General features: G+C 37.9%; 1 protein-coding gene across 6 annotated transcripts in view; it reads left to right on the top strand.

Annotated features, from left to right (window-relative positions):
- The first annotated feature begins 1,554 nt into the window (after positions 1-1,554).
- Positions 1,555-23,712, top strand: part of EPS15 (epidermal growth factor receptor pathway substrate 15) — a 150,941-nt gene continuing 128,783 nt past the window's right edge. For 4 of the 6 annotated variants that reach the window (XM_064589156.1, XM_064589161.1, XM_064589159.1 and 1 more), the window contains exon 1: positions 1,557-1,725. In XM_064589156.1, the coding sequence (XP_064445226.1) occupies positions 1,693-1,725 (33 nt within the window). In that variant the 5' untranslated portion in view covers positions 1,557-1,692. Of the gene's footprint in view, positions 1,726-23,712 lie in introns of all 6 variants that reach the window. The other 2 variants (XM_064589160.1, XM_064589158.1) reach the window with 2 other exon arrangements.

Below are 23,712 nucleotides of genomic sequence, written 5' to 3' on the forward strand. Positions count from 1 at the left end.
TGACTGAGAAAGGAAGACCAATTCTGGGCAAAAACATTTACTGAGGCCTACTCTGTGGTAGGTTAACCTGTGAGTGGGGTGTAGTAATGAGTCAGTCCCCTGTCCTCAAGGATTTTACAGTGTGGTGGGGTAGAGAAAAGCCTTTAATTAACTCTTAAAAACAAGGCAGAGTATAATAAGGATCATATCAGAACAACTAAAAGGTGGGGTGGGAGTTCCTAGAAGGCTTCTTGAAGTAGGTGGCATATAAGTCAAGTCTTTAAAGATCAGGGTTTCTAGTAACTTGTTGTTTATTCCAACTGAAGATGACAGTATGAGATAGTGTAGGATGTATTATGTGTAACACAAGCAGTAACTGAGGCTTTTTATTGAGTACCTGCTATATGCTAAGGTCTGAGGATATAGAAATACATCAGAAACTGTCTTTGCCAGGCGCCTGGGTGGCTCAATTGGTTAAGCGACTGCCTTCGGCTCAGGTCATGATCCTGGAGTCACAGGATCGAGTCCCGCATGGGGCTCCCTGCTCCGCAGGGAGTCTGCTTCTCCCTCTGACCCTCCTCCCTCTCATGCTCTCTGTCTCTCATTCTCTCTCTCTCAAATAAATAAATAAAAATCTTTAAAAAAAAAAAAGAAGGAAACTGTCTTTGCCATTGAGAACTCTCAGTCTAGAGGGGTAGACAAATGTAAAGTCATTAGAGTGATAATGACTTCATAGGGTAGAGAAGAAATGTCAGAAAGAAGAGTGTGTAACTCTGACTTGGGGAGGTCAGGAGTTGCTTTGCAAAGGGGATAGTACTTGAGTGTGCCTTCAGAAACTAGGAGAAGTTTGTCAGGTTGACTATGGGAAGAGTTAGGAGTGCTGCAGGCACCTGAGCAGGTCCCAGTGCCCTTTCATTAAACAATGTAAGTGTGGCAGGCAGCAAGCAGGCAAGGACATTATTTATCATCCCTCCCACTTGGATTTTGACTCTTGGACGGAATGACTTAAAAGTGTTCTTTTTCAACATCATATTCTAATAGCAGATGGTTAAATGAGAGGTTTTGGAGTGAGACCTGGATTCTAACCTGGCTCCCTAATCAGCTGTATGATCTTAGGTAAAATACTTATTTGTGTTTCGGTTTCTTCATTTATACAACTTACTTGTGTCTTAGTTCCTTCCATTCAGACAATTGAAAAATTAAGTGTCTAGCACAGAATCTAGCATATTTTAATAAAGTACTGTTATTTCTATCATGATCTCATTTAATTTTCACAAGCAACCTTTCCACCCTTTCTTTGGGTAGAATTTCCCCCATTTTTCAGAAGCAGAAGCTTAGAGTAGGTAGGCGACCTGCTTAAAGTTTACGGCACAATCTGTAGTAGTCTCCGCCTACGCAGCCCGTCCGCCTTACTTTCATGTCCGCGCCGGGTTTTCGCAGGCGGCCCTGGGGGGGGTGGGGTAGGTTCCTGTCCGGCAGCGCTAAATCCGGATCCAGGATTTGGGTGCCGCCGCGCTGGCGCCAGGCGGGCGGGGCCAGGCGGGGCGGGGCGGGGCGGGGTGGGGCGGGCGAGAGGAGGGAAGTTGTCGAAGTTAGGGGAGACGCCCGCCCGCCTGCCCGGGCCTCGCCTCTGACCGCTCCCTCCGCCTCCTCCCCGCCCCGAGCCCCAGTCCGCCCGTCCTTCCTTCCCCTCCCGTGCATGATGGAAACACCATGGCTGCGGCGGCCCAGCTCTCCCTGACACAGGTAACGCCGCCTCCCGTCGGGCTCGGTGGGCCGGTGTCCCCGGCCCAGCCCCCTCCCCCACCGTCCTGTAGTTCACCGACCCGGGCAGTTTCTCTCGCCGCGGGCGGGGTGGCCGATGGTGAGAGCGAGAGCGTGTGTATGTGTGTGAGTGTGAGACTGTGTGACTGAGGGAGGGCGCCATCCCGAGCCCGCAGCTCCGTCGCAGCAGCCGTGACCCCGCCCCACGCCCCCCTCCCCCGCGCCCTGTCCCGCGGCCCCTTCGTCCCACTGCTGAGTGGACTGTGCCCCCTGCCCTGTTCAGCCGTCGCCTGGCGCCTCTCACTCCTTGCAGCTTTCACCCAGCGAGGAAGTTTCCTCCTTCCAGGCCAGAAGTACTCCAGGTGAGCTCCTGTTGAGCTCGCGCGGATCAGCCTCACCCCCAGTTCAGCCCTCGCCCCCCACGAGGCTGGCTCTCTGGGCTATGCAGAGCGCTTCTCTTCGTTAAAAGTCACCTTCCCGACCCAGACGCCCAAGGCCCCCTTTAAGATAGCCTTTCCTCTCTAAACCGGCCTTTTCCCCCTGGAGTCCAGCGAAAGCCCTCTCTTCCCCCAGCAGTTTCCGATAGTCAGCCCCTCTTCCAAATAAGTCTTATACTCCCCAAGTACTTACCCTGCTAGCCTCTTCCTGAATTCAGCCTCTTCGCCTCCTGATCAGGTTTCCTTCTGAGTTAGACCCCTAATTCCGTCTCTTTCTGCTTCCACTCTTACTGGGTGGGGGCTTTCTCTTAATCGCTGCCCACACGGATAACAGGGAAACATCCTTCAACAGGTGTGATGGTTCCTCCAATCTTGGCGCTGGGAAGACTGTAGAGATCACTCATTGTGGGGGAACCTGTTCTCAGGGTCTTTCCTCTTGCCTTTCTGTTTCCTTCAGAGACCAGTCCTTATGCTTCCCAGAAAACCTTGTGCTTCAACATCATTCACTCTGGGAACCTCGTTTCTCCCTCTCTGTAAAGAAACCCAATTGTAATCTTCTCATGATGTTCAGGATGATGAGGACTTGCACCTGTCAGCCCCTTCCTGCTCCTCTGACCAAAACTCACCCCAACCATAAACTTCTCAGCTTGTTCTCTCCAAAGCTGGTGACCATATACTTCCCCGCAGGGGCCCATCACAGCCTTCCTTCCTGCCTTATATCTCCCTGCCACCTTGTGGTCTCCTTGGCCTAGATTTGTCAGTGCTTATACATTTGGGCCATAGAGTTTTCTGTGTTGGAGCAAAAGGCTTTGGGATATTTCACCTAGCACTCTGGAATAGAGAAACTGAGTGAGAAATGTTCTCTTTAGGAACCTGGAGTCGCATATAAACATGTGCCTCAGGTAAAGTAACTAACTTCAGTTTGCAGGAATTCTGTTTCATAAGTGAAGTTTGTTTGTTTCCCAGTTTTCTTGATGTTGCTTATCCTATTTTGACAAGCAGATAACAGGGAAGAATCCTTGGAATGTAGTGGTTTAGTTTTGGTGGTGAATCTCTTTGGAAGGGTTCTCCTGAGATTTAAATTTGAGGAGTGGCAACATTGACTTTTGGATGTTCACTTTTTATGAGTAGACTCATAACTAGAGTTAGTGACTTGCATTATACAAGATCCTGTTGGCAGGCTCTTGCTCCCTGGCTGTGTTGGCCAATTCAGGCAGGAGTTTTCCCGTCTTGAAGTTTTTGTTCTTGAAGTTTCTATAGATTTGTTTCTTAGTTGTTTGCATACTTTATTCTCTCCCTGGGTAATGTTTTTAGTTTCTGTTTACTGTCATTTATCTCTGGAGATTTTCTTTAGGTCTGTCAGTTTTACAGACAGTTAAATAATTTAAATATGTTCTTGTGGTTGTGTATTTAAATACTAACATGTACACAGAGTAAATACTGAATCAGGAATATTATCCTTAAGAGTCTCACATATGAGAGAACATACGTTGATGATTCATTTATATTGATAATTCAAATTAAGTCAATTTAGAATATTTTGATTTTAAGACATTAAGAGGCAATAAGATATATGTTAAGGGACAGAAAAAGAACCTTTTTAAGTGTTAATATACCCTAATGTGCCTCCTATTTTAAAACTTTTCTAATTTGTATTTTTTTTTATTTTTTAACTGCTTGAAGCAAATAAACGAAGGTAACATGCAACCTGGTTTCACATTCATTATTGATCTATTTGTGTCATGCCCCACCGTCCATCCCCAAATATACACACTTAGGCATACTCAAGTGAGAAATCCTCCAGGGCAGGGACATCATTTAATTCATCTCTCTTCCTCAGTGCCCATCTGGAAGAAAGTGATTAAAAACTGTCTTATGAATGACTGAAAATTTTAAAGGGCTCTGTGACAGTTAAAAGATTAAACAGATGCTGGCGTTAGTTTCTGCCTCTGGTCATGAGATAATAATGACTTTGGAGTAGGTTCTTTCATTCAAAAAATATTGGTTACGTACATATTATGTGCTAGGCACTATGCTGGGATTGTCTTTATAGTTTTTTGCCTTTATCAGTTAAGCAAAACTGACAGTTTGGGGGGAAAATGTGAAAAATATTTTAATTTACTCCTTCCTTCCTCTTTCTCTGCATAACAACCAACCCACCAGCTCCCAGCCACCAAAATAAATTATTTAAATTATCATATTCTAGCTACTAGAGAGGATAGAATACTAGAGTTATGAAATTTAGATCCAGTCCTAGATCTGCCAAGAGCTAACTCTATGGCATTGAGTTAGATCTCCAAAGCCTGAGTTTTCTTAATTTTAATATTCACTCAACAAATATTTGTTGAGCATTCACTGTGTGCTAGGAATTATGTGCTAGGGACTGAGGATGTAATAGGAACAAAATAAATAACAATTCTTGGAGACAAAACATGGAACTTACATTCTAGTAGGAGAATTTGAATTAGCTGATCTAAGGCCCTTTCCAACTGACATTCTTTTTTATAGATTATATTTTATGATTTGTAGCTCTAGTGGGACTTTCCCAGGGTACTTTAGTGCTGTGTAGTCTTAGTGTTTCTTCCTTCCTTCCTTTCTTTCTTTTTAAAAATTTTAAGTAGGTTCCGTGCCCAGCGTGGAGCCCAGTGCGGGGCTTGAACTAACCACCCTGAGATCGAGACCCAAGCTGAGATCAACAGTTGGATGCTTACCAACTGAGCCACCCAGGTTCCCCTAGCCATAGTGTTTTCTAATTTCAGTTGTCTTCACTAGACATTCTATTTTCTTCTAATCAGTGAGAAGTAAAACTTGAATGAGAAAGTTCTTGTGATTTTTGCTTGTGGTGATAGATTATAAAAAAGATATTAATACTTTCTCTCTTTTTAAGCTTTTCCAGTTGCCCATTTCCTCTTCAAGCCTGTATTCTTAATAATACTACTGCTATCAGTCTTTTTTACTATATGTAAGGAATGTTTACTATATACACAAGAGTGTTACAATATGCAAGGAATTTTACTTCATTTAATTTAAGAATGAGGGAAGTAATTTACATGAGCTAGTAAGTAGTAGATCTGAGATTTGAACCAAGGTCTGTAGGATTTCAAAGCTGTGTATTTCACTCTCTTTCTCTGTGTACAAGATGCTTGGCATGTCCAGTGCTCCCTTGTGTTTTTGATGCTCTTTTTTGGTAAATGCCCTATTGTCCTAATTAGTAAACTTCTTGAGGATGGAAACCAGGTCTTTTGACTCTGAATATCCAGTGTCTTTTATGATATGTTGACAGTACAACTGTGGGTATACAAGTGGTGTTCTTGGTGATGATAAAAGTTTTATTTTATTGAAATATGACATGAGTATTTTAAATGATATTCCAGCAGTTCAGCTTTATGCTGAGGTTTTCTTGTTTAATTTACCAAGGATTCTTTTTTAATAATAAAAAAGCCCTTAGAATGGGACTTAATTGAAAAAAAATCTTAGTATATGGTCTAAACCAATAAGTGCTATAGGTATACTTTTCCTTTTAATGCTTTGTTTTTTTTTAATTGCAAGAGTGATATAACTGTATTACAGAAACTGGAAATTGGAGGAAAAAGTCTCGTAATTTTACAGTTTGTGGTGTTTATTTTCAGTTTCATTAAATAAAAAATACATGATATGTTAATAAATGTGTCATCTTAGTGGTCTGATTTAGCAATTATGACAGTAAATATCAGGACACGATATAAAAATTACATGTTCTCAGAGGCAGAAAGAGAGTATTTAACATGATGTATTGTTTGAGTTCCTACTATGGGAAGGGCACAATAACGATATTTTCTTTTGTGCTTGCAGTTATAGTCCAGTATACTCAGGAAATCCATACTTCTTTGAGTGATATCCAACCGTTCTCAAAAATGGCTTGGAATGTTCAGCATTTGGGAGGAGTTGTCATAGTTAAAATTAATTAGGAACAGTTGGGTTTGTTCAATACAGAGTCTCCCAGGAGTAACCTAAGAGTGTATTCCTTTGTTTTCACTCTATTTTCAGACAGAATGGTAATGGACTAAAATATAGTAGAAAAAGATTGAGCATCTTTATTTAGTAACGAATCATAGTTCTAATCTCCTCTCTCACTAATGGTCTGATTTAAGGACTTAACCTAAGGTGTTTTACTTGCTCTTCAAGGAATTAAACAGACTTACACACTTCTTTGTTTTGTGAGTTTTGCACTTAATAATATTGGAACTCTGGAAACTAGAAACAGGAAAATGGGTTGAGTGAGAGAGAATGAAAGAGAAAGAGAAATATCTAGTTACTTGGAGAATTGGTAGAACTAAAGGAAAAATTAATGCAGGCAGAGTTCATTAGGTAATCCCATACACTGGAATTTCATGTTAAAGTGGTTGAACTCTCATCAACAAGATAAAATATTATGCCTTCATTAAAAATTATGTTTATTAGGAGCTTGTAATAATATGAAGAATGTTGTAATTTGAATGCTGTATTACAGCAAAGTGGAGACATTGTATTTAGAAGAATGATCTAACCCAGTTAAGCATGCACAGAAAAAAAGACTGAAAAAAAAACCAAGATTTTATAGTAGCATGGTTATAGTTTTTATTTACCTTCTTTTCAACAGTGAACACATATTTCTTCTGGAATCTGCTGATTTAGCATTTCTGTGTGACAACTTTTTTTTGAATGTTTACTGTTAAATTGAAATGAATGACTATATATAAAGTGAAAATCTATTCTAAGATTGCATTTATACTCGCATTTCATCTTAAACATTCCTACCTTTGCATTTAGAGAAATTGGTCAGAAGAATGATAATAATAACTATCGTTACAATTGGTGTAGTGTAGAGAATTGTCAGAGGACTAATTTATAAATTTGTGTGCTGCTGTATAATTTACAAAGCATTTTATTCTCTCATTTGATTTTCACAATAACTAACACGCTAGGCTATTATCATTTCACATTGGACAATACTAAGGCTCAGAATTTGCGACTTAAGTTTTACAGTCAGTAAATAAAAACATAAACCCGCGTTAAAAAAAATTCAAACAATACCAGTGAAAGTCTTCTTCCTGCTCTGGGCTCTGAGTCTCCTTCCTAGAGGCAGTCATTCTTGCCACTTTGTTCTGTGTATTTCCAGCAATAATCTGTGATGTATATGTAAATATGCATGATTTTTCTTTTGAGTAAGCTGCGTATTGTTTCATGGCTTATTATTTATTTATTATTTTTTTTAACTTAATCTAGGAGGTTGTTCTCCACCAGCACATATGGATCTCCCTCATTATTTTCAAAACTTTAGGATCTTTCCTTATATGAATATTGTGTAATTTATTTAACTGGCCACCTAATGATGGACATTTATGTTGCTTCCAATTGTTTGCTATTACTAACAGTGCTGCAGTGAATATTCTTTTTTTTTTTTTTTAAGATTTTATTTATTTGACAGAGAGAGACACAGCGAGAGAGGGAACACAAGCGGGGGGAGTGAGAGAGGGAGAAGCAGGCTCCTGGCTGAGCAGGGCTCGATCCCAGGACCCTGGGATCATGACCTGAGCTGAAGGCAGATGCTTAACCACTGAGCCACCCAGGCGCCCCTGCAGTGAATATCTTTTACATACCTTTATGCACAGGTTTGAGTAGCTACTTTAGTTTTTGGAAGGTATAATTGTTGGTCCAAAAGGATATTTGGATACATATTGCTAATTTGCATTTGCAAAGGTTGTACCAGCAACTCAAACCAGTTTGAGTGTGCTTTTCCTCTTCCATAGCTTCATCAATACAGTATATTAGCAAACTTTTGTTCATTGCCAACTTGATATAGAAAAGTGATGTTAAAAGTTGGCCTTATGCACTGTATTTCCTATCACATAAATGTGAATTTTTTAATATTTTGTTCAAAAGTAAGGTAGAAGTGAGATATAAGAAACTTAACTTTGTGATATAAATAATGCTTTCATGAATTGAGAGTGCAATTAAAAATTTAAGGTTGAAGCTCTTTTAAAAACTTGTTTTTTATATGGTACATATATACAAAGAAAAGTAAGCCTCACTTCTTCCCCCTTTAGATTGGGGATTTTGTAATGGGAATTTAACGGTACCAGGAGTCTCTCATCCAGAATAATCAAGCTGCTTGTATATTGTTATGTCTCAATAAAAATAAAAATTTGGCCAAGAACAATGAGGCAAGACCATACTTTTTTTGGGAAAACCTTCTATATTATAATACTTTGGATTTTTTAGATCATGGTTTTTCAGCTTTGGCACTATTGACATTTTGGGCCAGGTAATTCTTTGGTGTAGGAGGGCTGTCCTGTGCATGTGCGATGTTTTGCAGGTTCCTTATAATGAGATGCTAGTAGCACTCTTCCCATTTGGGACAATCAGAAATATCTCTAGATATTGCCAGATGTTTCCTGGGGGACAAAATTGCCCCTAGTTGAGCATCACTTGTTTATATATATACTTTTCAAACTTACTGATCCAGTAGGCATATAGGAGATAAAGAAGTATGTGCTTTCTTGGGATAGGGTTGGGAGAATAGTTTATCTTCATATTTTTATTCCTAAACCTGCCATGAGGCATGAATGGCTAATTGTGCATAGATTTTGAACTTAAAAAACTTAAATGGTAAGAAACTGCAAATTGTGAATTTAATTTTATATGTGATTTCTCTGCCTTTCTTAGTGCGGTTTTTAGTTGTGGAACAATTCTATCTAGTGGGCTAAGTATTAATACAAAGATATGGGAAGGAAAACATTCTTACGCCGTTATTGAGAAAGAAGAGGACTGATGTTTCTTAAACTCCTAATAAGCAATAGATACTTTCAGGTTATTTATGTACATTATTTCACTTAATCTTCATAGTCTTTATAAAGTTGCAGTTAATCTTCTGCATTACTTAGGGTTGTGTTGTAAGTGGTAGCTTTTTGAGATTTGAACCCAGGCACATCTTTTTTTTTTTTTTTTTTTAGAGATTTTATTTATTTATTTGACAGAGAGAGACACAGCAAGAGAGGGAACACAAGCAGGGAGAGTGGGAGAGGGAGAAGCAGGCTTCCCGCGGAGTAGGGAGCCCGATGCGGGGCTTGATCCCAGGACCCTGGGATGATGACCTGAGCTGTAGGCAGATGCTTAATGACTGAGCCACCCAGGCACCCCCAGGAACATCTGTTCTTAAACACATTTGCTATACTGTTTCCTGTAAACAGTCATTGACAATAAGTCAGACAACTATGAAAATGAACATTCACATGATATTCTGTTCCTCCATTGTTATGTAAAAGGAACAAATTATTCAGAGTGAGGTGTGTGTGTATGCTTGTGTGTGTGAGAGAGGGAGGGAGAGAGAGAAGAGATCAATATTGGGATAATAACAATAATTAATACTTATTAAGCACTTATGTGTCAGGCACTGTTTTTAATAATTTTTACAACCTGATGAATTTTTCAGTAATCCTTCCAATTTAAATGGTATGATAACTGGATCATCCTTATTATCTTTGTTTCACAAAAAGAGGAAATTTAAGCTCAGAGGTGAAGTAATTTGTTCAAGGTCAAGCTGCTGCTAAATAGTAGAGCCAGAATTGTGAGCTAGGTAGTGTAAACAGTTCATATAAATTGAATGAATGTGTTTTTGAGGGCAGAATAATAGCTCTGACAGATTTAATTATGTACTAATGCTTGGTTAACTGAACATATGTTCTAGGCTGCAACATCTTTTTATGTGAAAATCAACTCATCATTATATAGACCACATCTCTAGAAAGTGATTATTAGGGGCGCCTGGGTGGCTCAGTCGTTGAGCGTCTGCCTTCGGCTTGGGTCATGATCCCAGGGTCCTGGGATCGAGCCCCACATCGGACTCCCTGCTCCGCGGGAAGCCTGCTTCTCCCTCCCACTCCCCCTGCTTGTGTTCCCTCTCTTGCTGTGTCTCTCTCTGTCAAATAAATAAAATCTTAAAAAAAAAAAAAATGAAACTCCTATAAAAAAAAAAAAAGAAAGTGATTATTATACCAGATAGTGGAGAGTTTTTGTAGACTTGATAGAAGGTTGATAGAAAGTGTTATATTTTGCAACCTAGGAATTTATTACTCATGAAAACCTAAGCCTGTCTCGGTTTGTGTACATCGTGCCAATATTTATTTTCAAGCTAATATTCTCTTGGACATCATAGTTTGGACTTGGAGTTCCTTCAGTATTTTAATGCTAACGATGATACCATGTATCAAAAAAAAATTCCCTAAGAAACAAACTGTTTTATTAAATAAAACCGAGAACCACTAAGTTTAAGGATTTCTGACACTCCAGATAGAACATTGTAGAGAGCTAGGGTGAGATAGTGGGAGATCTTGGGCTTTGCAATGAATGTCTTAGGTTAAATCCTTTATTTGATTGTGTAATAAGTTTCTTAGCCTCTGTTTTTCTTTTTGTTTTTTTAAGCCTATAAAATGGGGGATATACTTAACTTGCAGGATTTGTCATGAAAATTATGTGAAATAATGGATACAAATGTCCAAGATCAGTTTAAATGGTAGCAGCTAATACCAACTACAACAACAACAACAACAACAACAACAACAACAACTGCCAGCACTAGCCAAATGTTTATAGTCGGTGGATTTTACTTATTTATAGGGCCATTAATTTTTATGAAATGTTGTACTTAGAATTTTCACAGATCATTGATACCAAGGATTATTGGTAACTTCATTTTATCTTGTATTCTGTAGTTACAACACAGATATATCATTAGGCATATATGAAAAATGTGAAACTTCTGTGCACCAAAGATGCTTCTGTTATTGCTGGTTGATCTCTTTTAGTTCAGAAACCATTTACTGAATGCCTCCTGTGTTGTCATCTCTGGGTTAGGCCTTACACATACAAGGAGAGTGAGGCCTAGACTCATGCATGCACTGACCTTCCTTTGTCTTTTAGGAGATAAACACTGACTTTCTGGGATGATAAGTGCCTTGAGAAAGGGTGATAGAAGTAAGACACTGGGGTGCTATGGAGTATTCTGTGATTATGATGGAACTTTTTGTGGTAGTTTAGTTTTTGAGTTGCTTGACACCGTAGATGACAGTTTAAATTGTACTTGACAGCATGAAACCATAGAACATTTGACTCAAGTCAAAATGTATTTTGGTGCATAGGGTCCACATTGGGGGATATGCCATTTTCTTATGATTTATTCTCTGCTTTTTTTTCTCTGTAATAAAGCAAGAATTTTTAATCTAGAGCATAGGACATTAGGGAGGGGTTTCAAGGATAGGCTTCAAAGAATCTGTGACCTACTCTAAATACTATGTAAAAAAATTAAGAGAATCAAGTTTTCTATCCCAGGGATACTCAGAGAAGTTTTATTTTTATTTAAGATTTTATTTATTTGAGAGAGAGAGAGAGCACAAGCAGGGGAAGCGGCAGGGAGAGGGAGAACAGATTCCCCACTGAGCAAAGAGCCTGACGCAGGGCTTGATCCCAGGACCCTGGGATCATGACCTGAGCTGAAGGCAGACGTTTAATGACTGAGCCACTCAGGCGCCCCGAGAAGTTTTAGATAGTGGGGGGAACACTGGATTTAGTACAAGACAAACCTGGGTTTGAATTCTCCCTCTGCCATTTGTACTTTCTGTGGGTGCCCATGGCAAGTTACCTAAACTCTTGGAACTTCCTTTTCCTTATGGATGATATATATATATTGTTGAAATACAGGAAACATTCAGTAAATAGAAGTCCTGTTGTTGTTATTGATACTTACATGCAGAACTCATATAAATACTATTTTAGATATTTTCATTTCCAAAGTTCTTCACTCATTGAAGAAAACTTAGAACATGCAGAAAATTAGAAAAAGGATGGATCACCATCTACCCCATTCTTTAAATTTTAGTTTTTTTTACTTTTTTCCTTTACATGTTTTTTACAATGTAGTTGTAACCTTGCTTTCTAACCACACATCACATACATATATTCATATAAATGTATAATTTTATATTCTGTTTTCTTTAACTTAATATTATAGGTGTTTTTCTATGTGGTCTTCATAGCATTTTTTTATGTCTTTAGAATATATTCATTAATTGGATGTTTTATAGTTTACTTATGCCCTATGTATACAGGCAATTTTTGTATCAATTATAATTAATGCTGTTGTGAATAACCTTTGACATACCATTTGCTGAATCCTTTTTTGTAGTGTTCTACATGGTACTTACTACATAATTGAATTATTTTTCTGTATATACCTTTCAGTTTTGAAGTTAAGCTTGAGTGATTTTTGTTTAGTTTATAAGATCTTGAATGGCAAAGCAGACAGCAGCAGTATTTTACTCAGGAACAGTAATTTCAAAAATGCTCGTGAAGGAATTAAGTTGAATGTATTTAATTTGGTTTCAAACTACATTTATAGTTTGTAAAGTTCACTTAGCATGGGAAATTGGCATTGAAAGTTGTAGCTTGAAGAGGATTGGATGATTTCAGTTTGCATATAGTTTTCATTCTTCTTTGCAGGTTGGGTTGCTTTCATTCTTAGTTTTGTTCTCTACATTCTGTTCCATGTTTTATGTTTTTTGTTTTTTATTATTCTGGCACACTTTCATGCAGGGCCTTATAAGACCTGGGGGTGGGTTCTGGACCATCTGGCACCTTAAAACAGTTCAAAAACTTAACTCTATTGACTGTACTTTGAGCCAGACTTGTTTGAAATGTCCTGGTTTTTCTCTGTGCTTGATGGGTTTTTTTCTTTGTACACTCACAGCTTTTTATGACTATTTTGTTCTTTATTTTAGTACAGAAATTTTACCAGTATCAGTGTTCATAGATTAAGGTGGACAACGCTTATCTTCCTATAACCATACACACACACACACACACACACACACACACACACAACTCTAATAAAGAAAACTTCCCCAAAACATTCTATTTTAAAAATAAGTGTATGATTGTCATGACTTATACATGTTTAATAAATATTAAAAATTGATTATTTTTTAGGTAATAATTAGTTTTTCATCATGAGGCTAGGTGGAAGGAAGAGCATACTCTGAAATTGTAAATTTACTGAATTTGTTTCTATTACTAGTTTAAAAATATTTCATATGTGAAAATTAATGGTATTTTTGACCTATATTTGCATTTAGAAATATGAGCTATCAAACACTATTAAAAAGTAGTAGAGGTATTCAATTTATAAAAATGTTTAAAAATTGTTTGGTTGTTAACAAGCTTTCTTTGAGCTTCCTGCCATATTTTCTTTAAAATTTTTAAAATTTATTTTTTAAACAAACAGTGACATATAATTTGTATATCATACAGTTTACCCATTTAAAATGTACAATTCAGTGATTTTTAGTCTGTTTATAGGTGTGTGCAACCATCACCATAATCAATTTTGGAACATTTAATTGTCTCAGAAAGAAACCTCGTACCCTTTAGGTATCGTCCTCTTCTCTTCCATGCTTTCCCCAGCCCTAAACAACCACTAATCTATTTTCTGTCTGGACTTTTCCTAGTCTGGACTTTGTGTGAATGGAATCATGTACTATGTGGACTCTTGTGACTAGTTTCTCTCACTTAACATAATGTTTCTGAAGTTTATCCAAGTTGTAGCAAGTACCAGCACTTCATTCCTTTTTTATGGCTGAGTAATACTTCATACTATGGTTATACCACATTTTCTTTATCTTTTTGTCTGTCAGTGGACATTTGGGTTGTTTCCTCCTTTTGGCTATTATAAATAATATGCTCTGGACATTCATGTACAAGTTTTTGTGTGGATATATGCTTTTATTTTTTGCTGGATATTTATCAGGTCATATAGTAGCTTTATGTTTAATTGTTTGAGGAATTGTCAGACTATTTAAAGCACCTGCACCATTTTGCATTCCCACCAGCTGTGTATGAGGATGAGGACTTTTCCACCACTTCAGTTCCAGCTGTGGGCAGAATCCTAGTGGCTGTGAAGTAGTATCTCTTGGTTTTGATTTACATTTCCCTGATGATAAATGTTTTCTAGCATCTTCATGTGCTTATTTCAGTCATTTGTATATCTTCTTCAGAGTAATGTTCATTCATGTCCTTTGCCCATTTTTCAATTGGGTTATTTGTCTTTTTATTATTGAGTTGTAAGAATTTGTTTTATATCTAGATACATATGTTGCTTGTGAGGTATACGTCGCTTGTGAGATAGATGATTTGCAAATATTTTCTCCCATTCTCTGGGTTGTCTTTCCACTCTCTTGATAGCATCCTTTGATACATAAAACTTTTAAATTTTGGTGAAGTCCAATTTATCTATTTTTTTTTTCTTTTGTTACTTGTGCTTTTGGTGTTTTATCCAAGAGTTTTTTGGCAAATATCATGTCATGAAGATTGATCTCTCTGTTTTCTTCTAAGAGTTTTATAATTTTAACTTTTATATTTAGGTCTTTGATTCATTTTGAGTTAGTTTTCACATATGGTGTGAGGTAATGGTCCAATTTCATTCTTTTATATAGGTCTCCAGTTCTCACAGCACTGTTTGTCAAAAAGACTGCTTTCCACACTGAATAATCTTGTCAAAAATCATTTGACCAGGGGCGCCTGGGTGGCTCAGTCAGTTAAGCATCCAACTCTTGATTTTGGCTCAGGTCATGATCTCAGGGTCCTGTGATCCAGCCCCAGGCCAGCCTCTCCCACCCCCCACCCCCCACTCCTGTATGCCCATGTGCACATGCTCTCTCTCTCAAAAAAAAAATTCATTTGACCACAGATGCATGAGATTATTTCTGGACTCTTAATTCTCTTGTGTTGATCTATATGTTTATCCTTTTGTAATAAAACACTGTCTTGATTATGGTTGCTCTGTAGTAAGTTTTGAAATTGGGAAGTGTTAGTTCTCTAACTTTGTTTTTCTTTTCAGGATTGTTTTTTCGAAACTCTGGATTCCTTGCAATCCCATATGAATTTTAGAATTGGCTTGTCATTTTCTACAAAGAAGTCATTTGGAATTCTCATAGAGATTGCATTGAATCTGTAAATTAGTTTGGGGAATATAGTTATCTTAATGTTAAGTCTTCCAATCCATGAGCATATGATTTTTTTCTATTAAATATATCTTCAATTTTGTTCAAGTTTGGTACTTTTTTGTAAAATTTATTCTTAAGTATTCTTTTTTATTCTTTAGTTATTTGAATGGAATTGATTTCTTAATATCATTTTCATATTGTCATTGTAAGTGTACAAAAATTCAGTTAATTTTTGTATATTTACCTTGTATCCTACAACATTACTGAGCTCCTTTATTCTAATAGTTTTTTAGTGGATGCCTTAGGAATTTTTACGCACTATATAAGATCATATCATCTATGAACAGAGAGAGTTTTACCTCTTCCTTTCCAATCTCTATGCCTTTTATGTATTGTTCTTGTCTAATTTCCCTGGCTAAGACCTCCAGGACAATGTTGAATAGCAAGTATTGAGAGTAGACATTCTTGTTTTGTCCCTGATCTTTGGGGGAAAGTGTGCACATTTATATACAGTACCTTGAAGATGCGTAGTTAAGCAATTGATTGTTCAAGAAACCTAGTATTATTTGAAAGGGGTTTAATTCACATTTTGGTTATGTAGCTCAGGGGTTCTTGAGAGTGAACTTGTATATCAACATCACTGAGAACTTCTTAGAAATGCAAATTCTTAGACCTTTCTCAGTCCTACTTTGAATCAGAGTCAGAAACTTGGGGGTGGGGGATTTACTTAACCTTTTGCATGATAAAGTTCATATTTTGAAAAAATTACTAATGCTACTAATGAGTAACATGCAGGGTTTTAAGTATATGAAGCATGTGGTATTCACAAAGACTGTTTAGAGTAGGTATTTTTCTCTTTCTTTCTCTCTCCCTTTCTTTCTTTCTTTTTAGCATATGTAGACCAACCCAGGGAGGTTGTCAGTTTTCTGTGCTTTTGGGCAAGTGGTTAAAAGAGTGAGCTCTGGCATTGTACTGCATGGCTTGAAATTCTCATTCTGCCATTTACTAGCTATGTGAATTTGGGCAAGTCATTTAATCTCCTTGTGTTTCAAATTCTTCTTATGTAAAATGTGAATAAGAGTGTCCACTTTATAGATTGTGAAGATTAGATGAGATAATACAGGTAAAGTGCTGAGAATAGTGCTTGGCCCATAAGTAAGTCCTTAATAAATAAAAATATCTGCTTTTACAATTATTATTGGTCAAGAGGACCCAGCCGTGGCCCATTTTTCATGAATTTCTTTACATTTTTCTTGCTGTGCCTGAGTTTTTCTTCCTCTTCTTTGCTTTACTCATTTGACAGATACTGTGTACCTCCTCTGTGTGAAGCACTGGTGTTTGTACTGTGACATACATAGTAAGCCACATGGCTTACTTATAGTCGTTGGCCCCATGGGTTAATATTTCTGGTGAAGGAGACCAACAGAAACAAATAGATAATAAATATGTCCAATTGTGATAAGAGCTAGGAAAAACAAAGAGTGAGGTAAGAGAAGAGGGTGCCATCAGGAGCTAGTTTAGATAGGGAGGTTAGAAAGGCCCCTCTGAGGAAGTTATATTTGATCAGAGATCTGAATGAAATAAGTGAGCCATTGAGTATCTTTTTTTTTTTTTTTTAAGATTTCATTTATTTGAGAGAGAGAGGAAGCAAGAAAGAGCGAGCACTAGCGGTGGGGAGGGGTAGAGGGAGAGGGAGAGCAGACTCCCTGCTGAGCAGGGAGCCCCATGTGGGGCTCGATCCCAGGACCCTGAGATCATGCCCAGAGCCGAAAACAGCTGCTTAGCGGACTGAGCCACTCAGGTGCCCTACCATATGTGTACGTATGAACATGTTCCAGGTAGATGAAACAGCAAGTGCAGGGTTCTTGAGATAGGAGTGCTCTTTACAGTTGCTTGACTGGTTCCTTTAAGATTTAATTTAGGTGTCACTTGTAACTGACTTCCTCAGCTTTTGCTATTAGTTATACAATAATTCAGACGTGACTTTTATTGACTTTTCCTCTTTGGCTTCCCTTAGGTATCTCTGATTCCATAGCAACTGTGTTTGCTCCCTCTTGTTGCATTTATCACAATGGATTGTTACTGTTTTTAGTATTCCCAGTATCTAGGCATATAGATGTACAACAAATGTCTAAATGCATGAATTTTCAACTTTGTATTTCCCCAGTATGTTTCTCTCTGTACTTTGTTTTTGCCTGGTAATAACGATAGTAAGTACAGTTTATTTGAATACTTTCTTATTTGTCTAGCAGTCAGCTTAGTGCATTAAATACATTTTTGTATTTAGCCATTGTGTTATAATTTCTTTCTCTTTCTCCTTTTTTTTCTCTTAAGGCTAAATGACAGGAGGACAAACAAGTTGTCCTATTTGTTCATCTATCAGAAGTGCCTAGTACAATGACTCATGATAGATGAACAGTTGTGTAAATGGGAAATGACCGATATTAGTATGTTAATGCATTGAGTTTTCTACTGAATCACATAGACTGTATAGTATAAAGCGTATTTGTATAGTAGTCCATAGACCCTGAATTAGGAATTTTAAGCAAAATAGATCATTTTGGATATCTCTAACCTTCCTAGCTGCTTTCCCTCAACAATACCTCATCGAGTCAACTGTTCGTGTAAGTGCTCCAGCCGGAGTTATTGTATTTCCTCAACTAGAAATTGAAATGAATGGTCCAATAATTATACAGAACACTTGAAATTGAGACTGGATGAATATTACCTCAGTACCCATGCGCCAAAATTATCCCTTCCTCCAATTCCAGTAGAAATTCTTATTCCTAGTACTTTCCAGATAGAGGTTAAGCAATTAGTTTCTGGTGTAGGTAATTCTCTGCAGAGGCTGCATGAGTGATCAGTAGACAACCCCCAGAGCAACACTTGAATTTTAAGAGAGGAGTGTGCTAAGTAGGCCAAATGACAAATTGGTGGAATATGTGTGGCTGACAGTAGCACCCTGCTAGTATTTTACTAAACTATGGATTGAAAAGCAACAGATCTTTTCACATTATAGTATAGGTAAGTTGACAATATTTTTCCAGTCAAAGGTTCAGTCATTTGGCTGAAAAAGGATGCGTTCTATTTCCTGGCTTAGGGATTTATTCCCAGGAAAAGACAGTGAAGCACTTGCAAAGATGGTTCATATGAAAATGAATCAATATAATATACCACATTAATAGAATGAAGGGGAAAAAACCCCACATGATCATCTCAATTAATGCAGGAAAAAAGCATTTGACAAAATTTCAACACCCTTTCATGATGAAAATACTCGATAAACTAGCAATGGAAGGGAACTTCCTCAACATGATAAAAGCCATATATAAAACCCCACAGCTAGCATCATACTAAGTGTTGAAAGACTGAAAGCTTTTTTCTTACTATGAGGAGCAAGATGAACATGCCTGCTTTTACCATATCTATTCAACATAGTAATGGAAATTCTAGGTAGCTCAATTGGGCAAGGAAAAAAAAAAAATAAAAAGCATACAAATTGGAAAAAATAAAATCATCTCTGTCAATGACATGATTTTTTAAAAAATTTATTGTGGTAAATAACACATAACATGAGATATACCTCCTTAACAAAATTTTAAATGAATAGTACAGTATTGTTAACTGTGTAAGCACAATGTTGTACAGCAGCTCTCTGGAACCTTTTCATGTTGTATTACTGAAACTATTCACACTGAATAGCAGCTCCCCATTTTCCTCTTCACCCAGTCCCTGACAACTTCCATTCTGCTTCTTACTTCTATGGGTTTCACTGCTTTAGATACCTTATATAAGTGGAGTCATGTGGTATTTGTCCTTCTGTGACTGAATTAATTTCCCTTAGAATGTCTTCATGTTTCATTCATATTGTAGCATATACAGGATTTCCTTCTTTTTTTTTTTTAAAAGATTTTTTTTTTTTTTTAATTTGACAGGGAGAGACACAGCGAGAGAGGGAACACAAGCAGGGGGAGTGGGAGAGGGAAAGCAGGCTTCCTGCGGAGCAGGGAGCCCGATGCGGGGCTTGATCCCAGGACCCTGGGATCATGACCTGAGCCGAAGGCAGATGCTTAACGACTGAGCCACCCAGGTGCCCAGGATTTCCTTCTTTTTTATGACTGAACAATATTCCATTATATATATGTACTGCATTTTCTTTCTTTTTATTAAGTTTTTTATTTTAATTTCAGTTTTGTTAACATACAGTGTCATATTAGTTTCAGGTGTACAATATAGTGATTCAGCAATTCTGTACTTTCTCAGTGCTCATCATAATTGTATTCTTAATCCTTTTCGCCTATTTTACCCATCTCCCACCCACCTCCCCTCTGGTAACCATCAGTTTGTTTTCTATAGTTAAGAGCCTGTTTCTTGGGATGCCTGGGTGGTTCAGTCGGTTAAGCGGCAGCTGCCTTCGGCTCAGGTCATGATCCCAGGGTCCTGGGATCAAGTCCAGCATCGGGCTCCTTGCTCAGTGGGGAACCTGCTTCTCCCTCTGCCTGCCACTCCCCCTGCTTGCCACTCCCCCTGCTTGTGCTCTCTCTCTCTCTCTCTGACAAATAAATAAATAAAATCTTTAAAAACAAAGTGTTTCTTGGGGCGCCTGGGTGGCTCAGTTGGTTAAGCGACTGCCTTCGGCTCAGGTCATGATCCTGGAGTCCCTGGATCGAGTCCCGCATCGGGCTCCCTGCTCGGCGGGGAGCCTGCTTCTCCCTCTGACCCTCCCCCCTCTCATGTGCTCTCTCTCATTCTCTCTCTCTCAAATAAATAAATAAAATCTTTAAAAAAAAAAAAAACAAAAAACAAAAAACAAAAAAAAAAACAAAGTGTTTCTTGGTTTGTCTCTGTCTCTTTTTTTTCTTTGCTTGTTTTGTTCCTTAAGTTCCACATATGAATGAAATCCTGTGTGTACCACATTTTCTTACTCCATTTGTTGATACACAGTTAGGTTCTCTCTACTTCTTGGCCATTTTGAATAACGCTGCAGTGAACATGGGAGTGCATGTCTCTTTGAGAACCTATTTCAGTTCTTTTGGATAAGCACTGAAGAAGAGGGATTGATGGATCATATGGTAGTTCTATTTTTAATTTTTTGAGGACCCTTCCTACTGTTTGACATGATTTTTTATATGTAGAAAACTCTAAAGATTCCATAAAAACAGTCGTAGAGCTAATAAACAAATTTGGCAAATTGCAGGATACAGAATCAACACACACAAAAAAGGTTGCATTTTTATGCAATTTTTACTAGCAATGAACAGTTTGCAAAGGAAATTAAGAAAGTTGGGGTGCCTTGGTGGCTCAGCTGGTTAAGCATCTGCCTCCGGCTCAGGTCATGATCCCAGGGTACTGGGATCAAGCCCCGAGTCGGGCTCCCTCTCCTCCCTGCTCCTGTTCTCTCTCGCTATTTCTGTCTCTCTCTCTCTCTCCAATAAATAAATAAAATCTGTTTTTATCTTATTCATTGGAGAGAGGGAGAGACAGAGATAGCTCGAGAGAGAACGAGCGAGGAGAGAGAGAAGCAGGCTCCCCACGAAACAGGGAGCCGGATGGGGGGGGCTCAGTCCCTGCCCCCAAATCAAATCTTTGAAAAAAAAAAGGCAATTTTGGGGGTGCCTGGGTGGCTCAGTCGGTTGAGAGGTCAATTCTTGGTTTCGTCTCAGGTCATGATCTAATGGGTCTTGAGGTTGAGCCCTGAGTTGGGCTCTGAGCTCAGTGGGGAGACTGCTTGAGATTCTTTTCCTCTCCCTCTGCCCCTCCTCCCACTCACATGTGCGCCCATGTGTGCTCTCTTTCTCTCTCAAATAAATAAATCTTTAAGAAAAAAAAAAAGAAAGCAGTTTCATTTGTAGTAACATCAAAAAGAGTAAATACTTTGAAATAAATTTCACCAAGGGGACAGAAAACTTGTACAATGAAAACTAGAAGACATTGCTTTGACTTAATTGATTATGATACTAGAGAAATAAGAGTGGATAAATGTATAAATGTATATAATTTGGGATTAATAAAAAAGTTCTTTTAAATTATCTCTATTTTCATACTAAGTTGTGTTAAATAGGTGGCCCTTACAACTAAAGGTGTCTTAGAATTGGAACATGTGGTAATACCTCTCTGAGCGTTATGGAGGTTCAAATGATACAATGCATATGAAAGATGCTAGTAAGATAATGATGAAAATAACAACATTGATGATAAAGACTAGTAAGATAATGGTGAAAGTAACAGCATTGATGGTAGAAGCAAAGGAATGATTAAGAGCAAAAAGTCTTACAATCAGACTTCTTGGATTTGAATACTGGTTCCAACACTTAACTAGGTATATGACTCTCAGTTCCTCAGTTTATTAATGTCATTTTCCTCATCTGTAATGGATATAATAGTAGATGCTTTCTCAGGTTAAATAGGCTTAATGTGTAAAGTGCTTAAGACTAGAACTTGGTGTATAAGAAATACTCAATAAGGATTTAATATACGTTACTTATTATGAAGCTATAATACACTGTGTATGTGTATGTATGATTTTAAAATGTGTATTTAAATTCTTACTTTATGACTTAACTTACCTTTTTTTTAAATTTATGTGTTTATTTAAGTAGGCTCCACACCCAGTGTGGGGCTGGAATTCATGGCCCTGAGATCAAGAGTCACATGCTCTTCTTACTGAGCCAGCCAGCCAGAAGCCCCTTAATTTGCCTTTTTAAAAAGCAGCATTTCATTGCTGGGTCTCTGGTACCCCATTCTTTTGGGTCTCTGGTTCCCCATTAATTGTGAATTTTTTTTTTGTTTTATTTGTGCAAATCTACTGAATGAGCTACTCTTCATATGTCTCTATTAAATTTCAACATGTTTGTTTGCCTTTGATAACTATGGGCCAGCTTTTACTAATCAAATCTGTTAGTTCTGAGCTATTAATCATCCCACCCAACTGAGTGTCAGTGGTAGACTGTGAGGGTTTACCCTCTTTCCCATTTTGTAAGTCACCATAATGAAACTTCTTTTTACCAAATTCTTTGCTATTTTAGAAATGAACAAACAACTAATAAACATGCAAACATGCATGTTTTCTTAGTTCACTTTAAGAAGTTTATTTAAGAAATGGTGTTTATTTCAAATTATACTTGAGACAAACAAAGTAAGGTTGTGTGGATATTTTTTTAAATATTAGGTCTCTAGTATGAAAAGAATTGAAATAACAGAGATTTCTGTTGCTTTATTCTTTGAGCTGTATTTTTCTGAAAGCCAGTCAAGAAGTATATAAAATTCACTTTATAGCTAGTTTTATTGCTATAGCAGAACCTTTTTATGCAAGTGATAGGAAACGCCAGTTCTTAAGTGGAAAGGGAATATGTTTATATAGTTGATAGGTCTGGGAGTAGAGCTGGCTTCAGATGTGTTAGGGTCTCAATGATATTACTTCTCAGTTTTTTTTTCATATCTTGGCTCCAGTCTCAGGCAGGGTTTCTGTTGTAGCACTAAGATGATTGTAAAGCTTCAGGCTTATATACTTTATAACTACTAGTACCATGGAAAAGAGAATCTCTTTCTGAGAGCTCCCACAAAAGAACTGAGATTTTCTGATTGGTCCACCCAAAGTTCACATTTCTCCCTGAAATAGTTGCTGTGGAGAATGGGTTGAAGAGTAGGTTTGCCAGAAAGAATTGAGGTTACCAGTTGTTAAGGGTTGAATTGTGTCTCTCTCCCACTCAAATTCATATGTTGAAGTCCTAAAATGTGACTTTGCTTGGAAATAGAGTCATTATAGATGTAATTAGTTGAGATGAGGTCATACTGGAATAGGGTGGGGCACTAATCCAGTACAACTGATGTCTTCATCAAAAGCAGAAATGTGGACACAGACATACAAGGAGAATGCCATGTGAAGATTGGAGTTATGTTGCCACAAGCTAAGAAACTACCAGAAGTAGGAGAGAGGCCAGGAACAGATCTTTCCCTGGTGCCTTCAGAAGGACCTTGGCCCTGCCAACACCTTGATTTTGGACTTCTGGCCTCGAGATTGTCAGTAAATTTCTGTTATTCTAAGCCACTTAGTTTGTGGTACTTTTTTATGGCAGCTCTAGCAAACTAATGTAGTGATCATGAATTTGTAGTAATACCAGTCTTTCCTGTTGAGTGACTTTCTCAGTTGCAGCCTCAAAGAAAAGAGTGTAGTTGGGTTCATCCAGGTTTGGGATTTTGCTATATTGGTGTGACCAAAAGACAAGAGGAGTAAGAGAATTCAGGTTATTGACAAGAATATTATTGAAATGGTACATCATTGTATCTAAACTGAGTAAGAAGGAAAGTATAGTAAAAGAGGGTCTGGTGGTTCAAAGTCAAAATAAGAGGTCTTATGGAGGCAGAGGATGATAACTTGAAAGAAGACATTATGTTTGGAGAACAAGATGCTCGAAGTATAATTTAGGAGGAAGAGCGGGTGCAGGTAAAGGTAGAAGAGCCAGGAAGGATGTTACCATAGGAGTAAGAGAGTTACTGGGCCATACCATATGTATAATCCATGT

The sequence above is a fragment of the Mirounga angustirostris genome, unplaced genomic scaffold (genome assembly GCF_029215605.1).
Source record: "Mirounga angustirostris isolate CCGP_5_RB_7025 unplaced genomic scaffold, mMirAng1.0.hap1 SCAF_4, whole genome shotgun sequence".
In the NCBI taxonomy this organism is placed as follows: Eukaryota; Metazoa; Chordata; class Mammalia; order Carnivora; family Phocidae; genus Mirounga; species Mirounga angustirostris.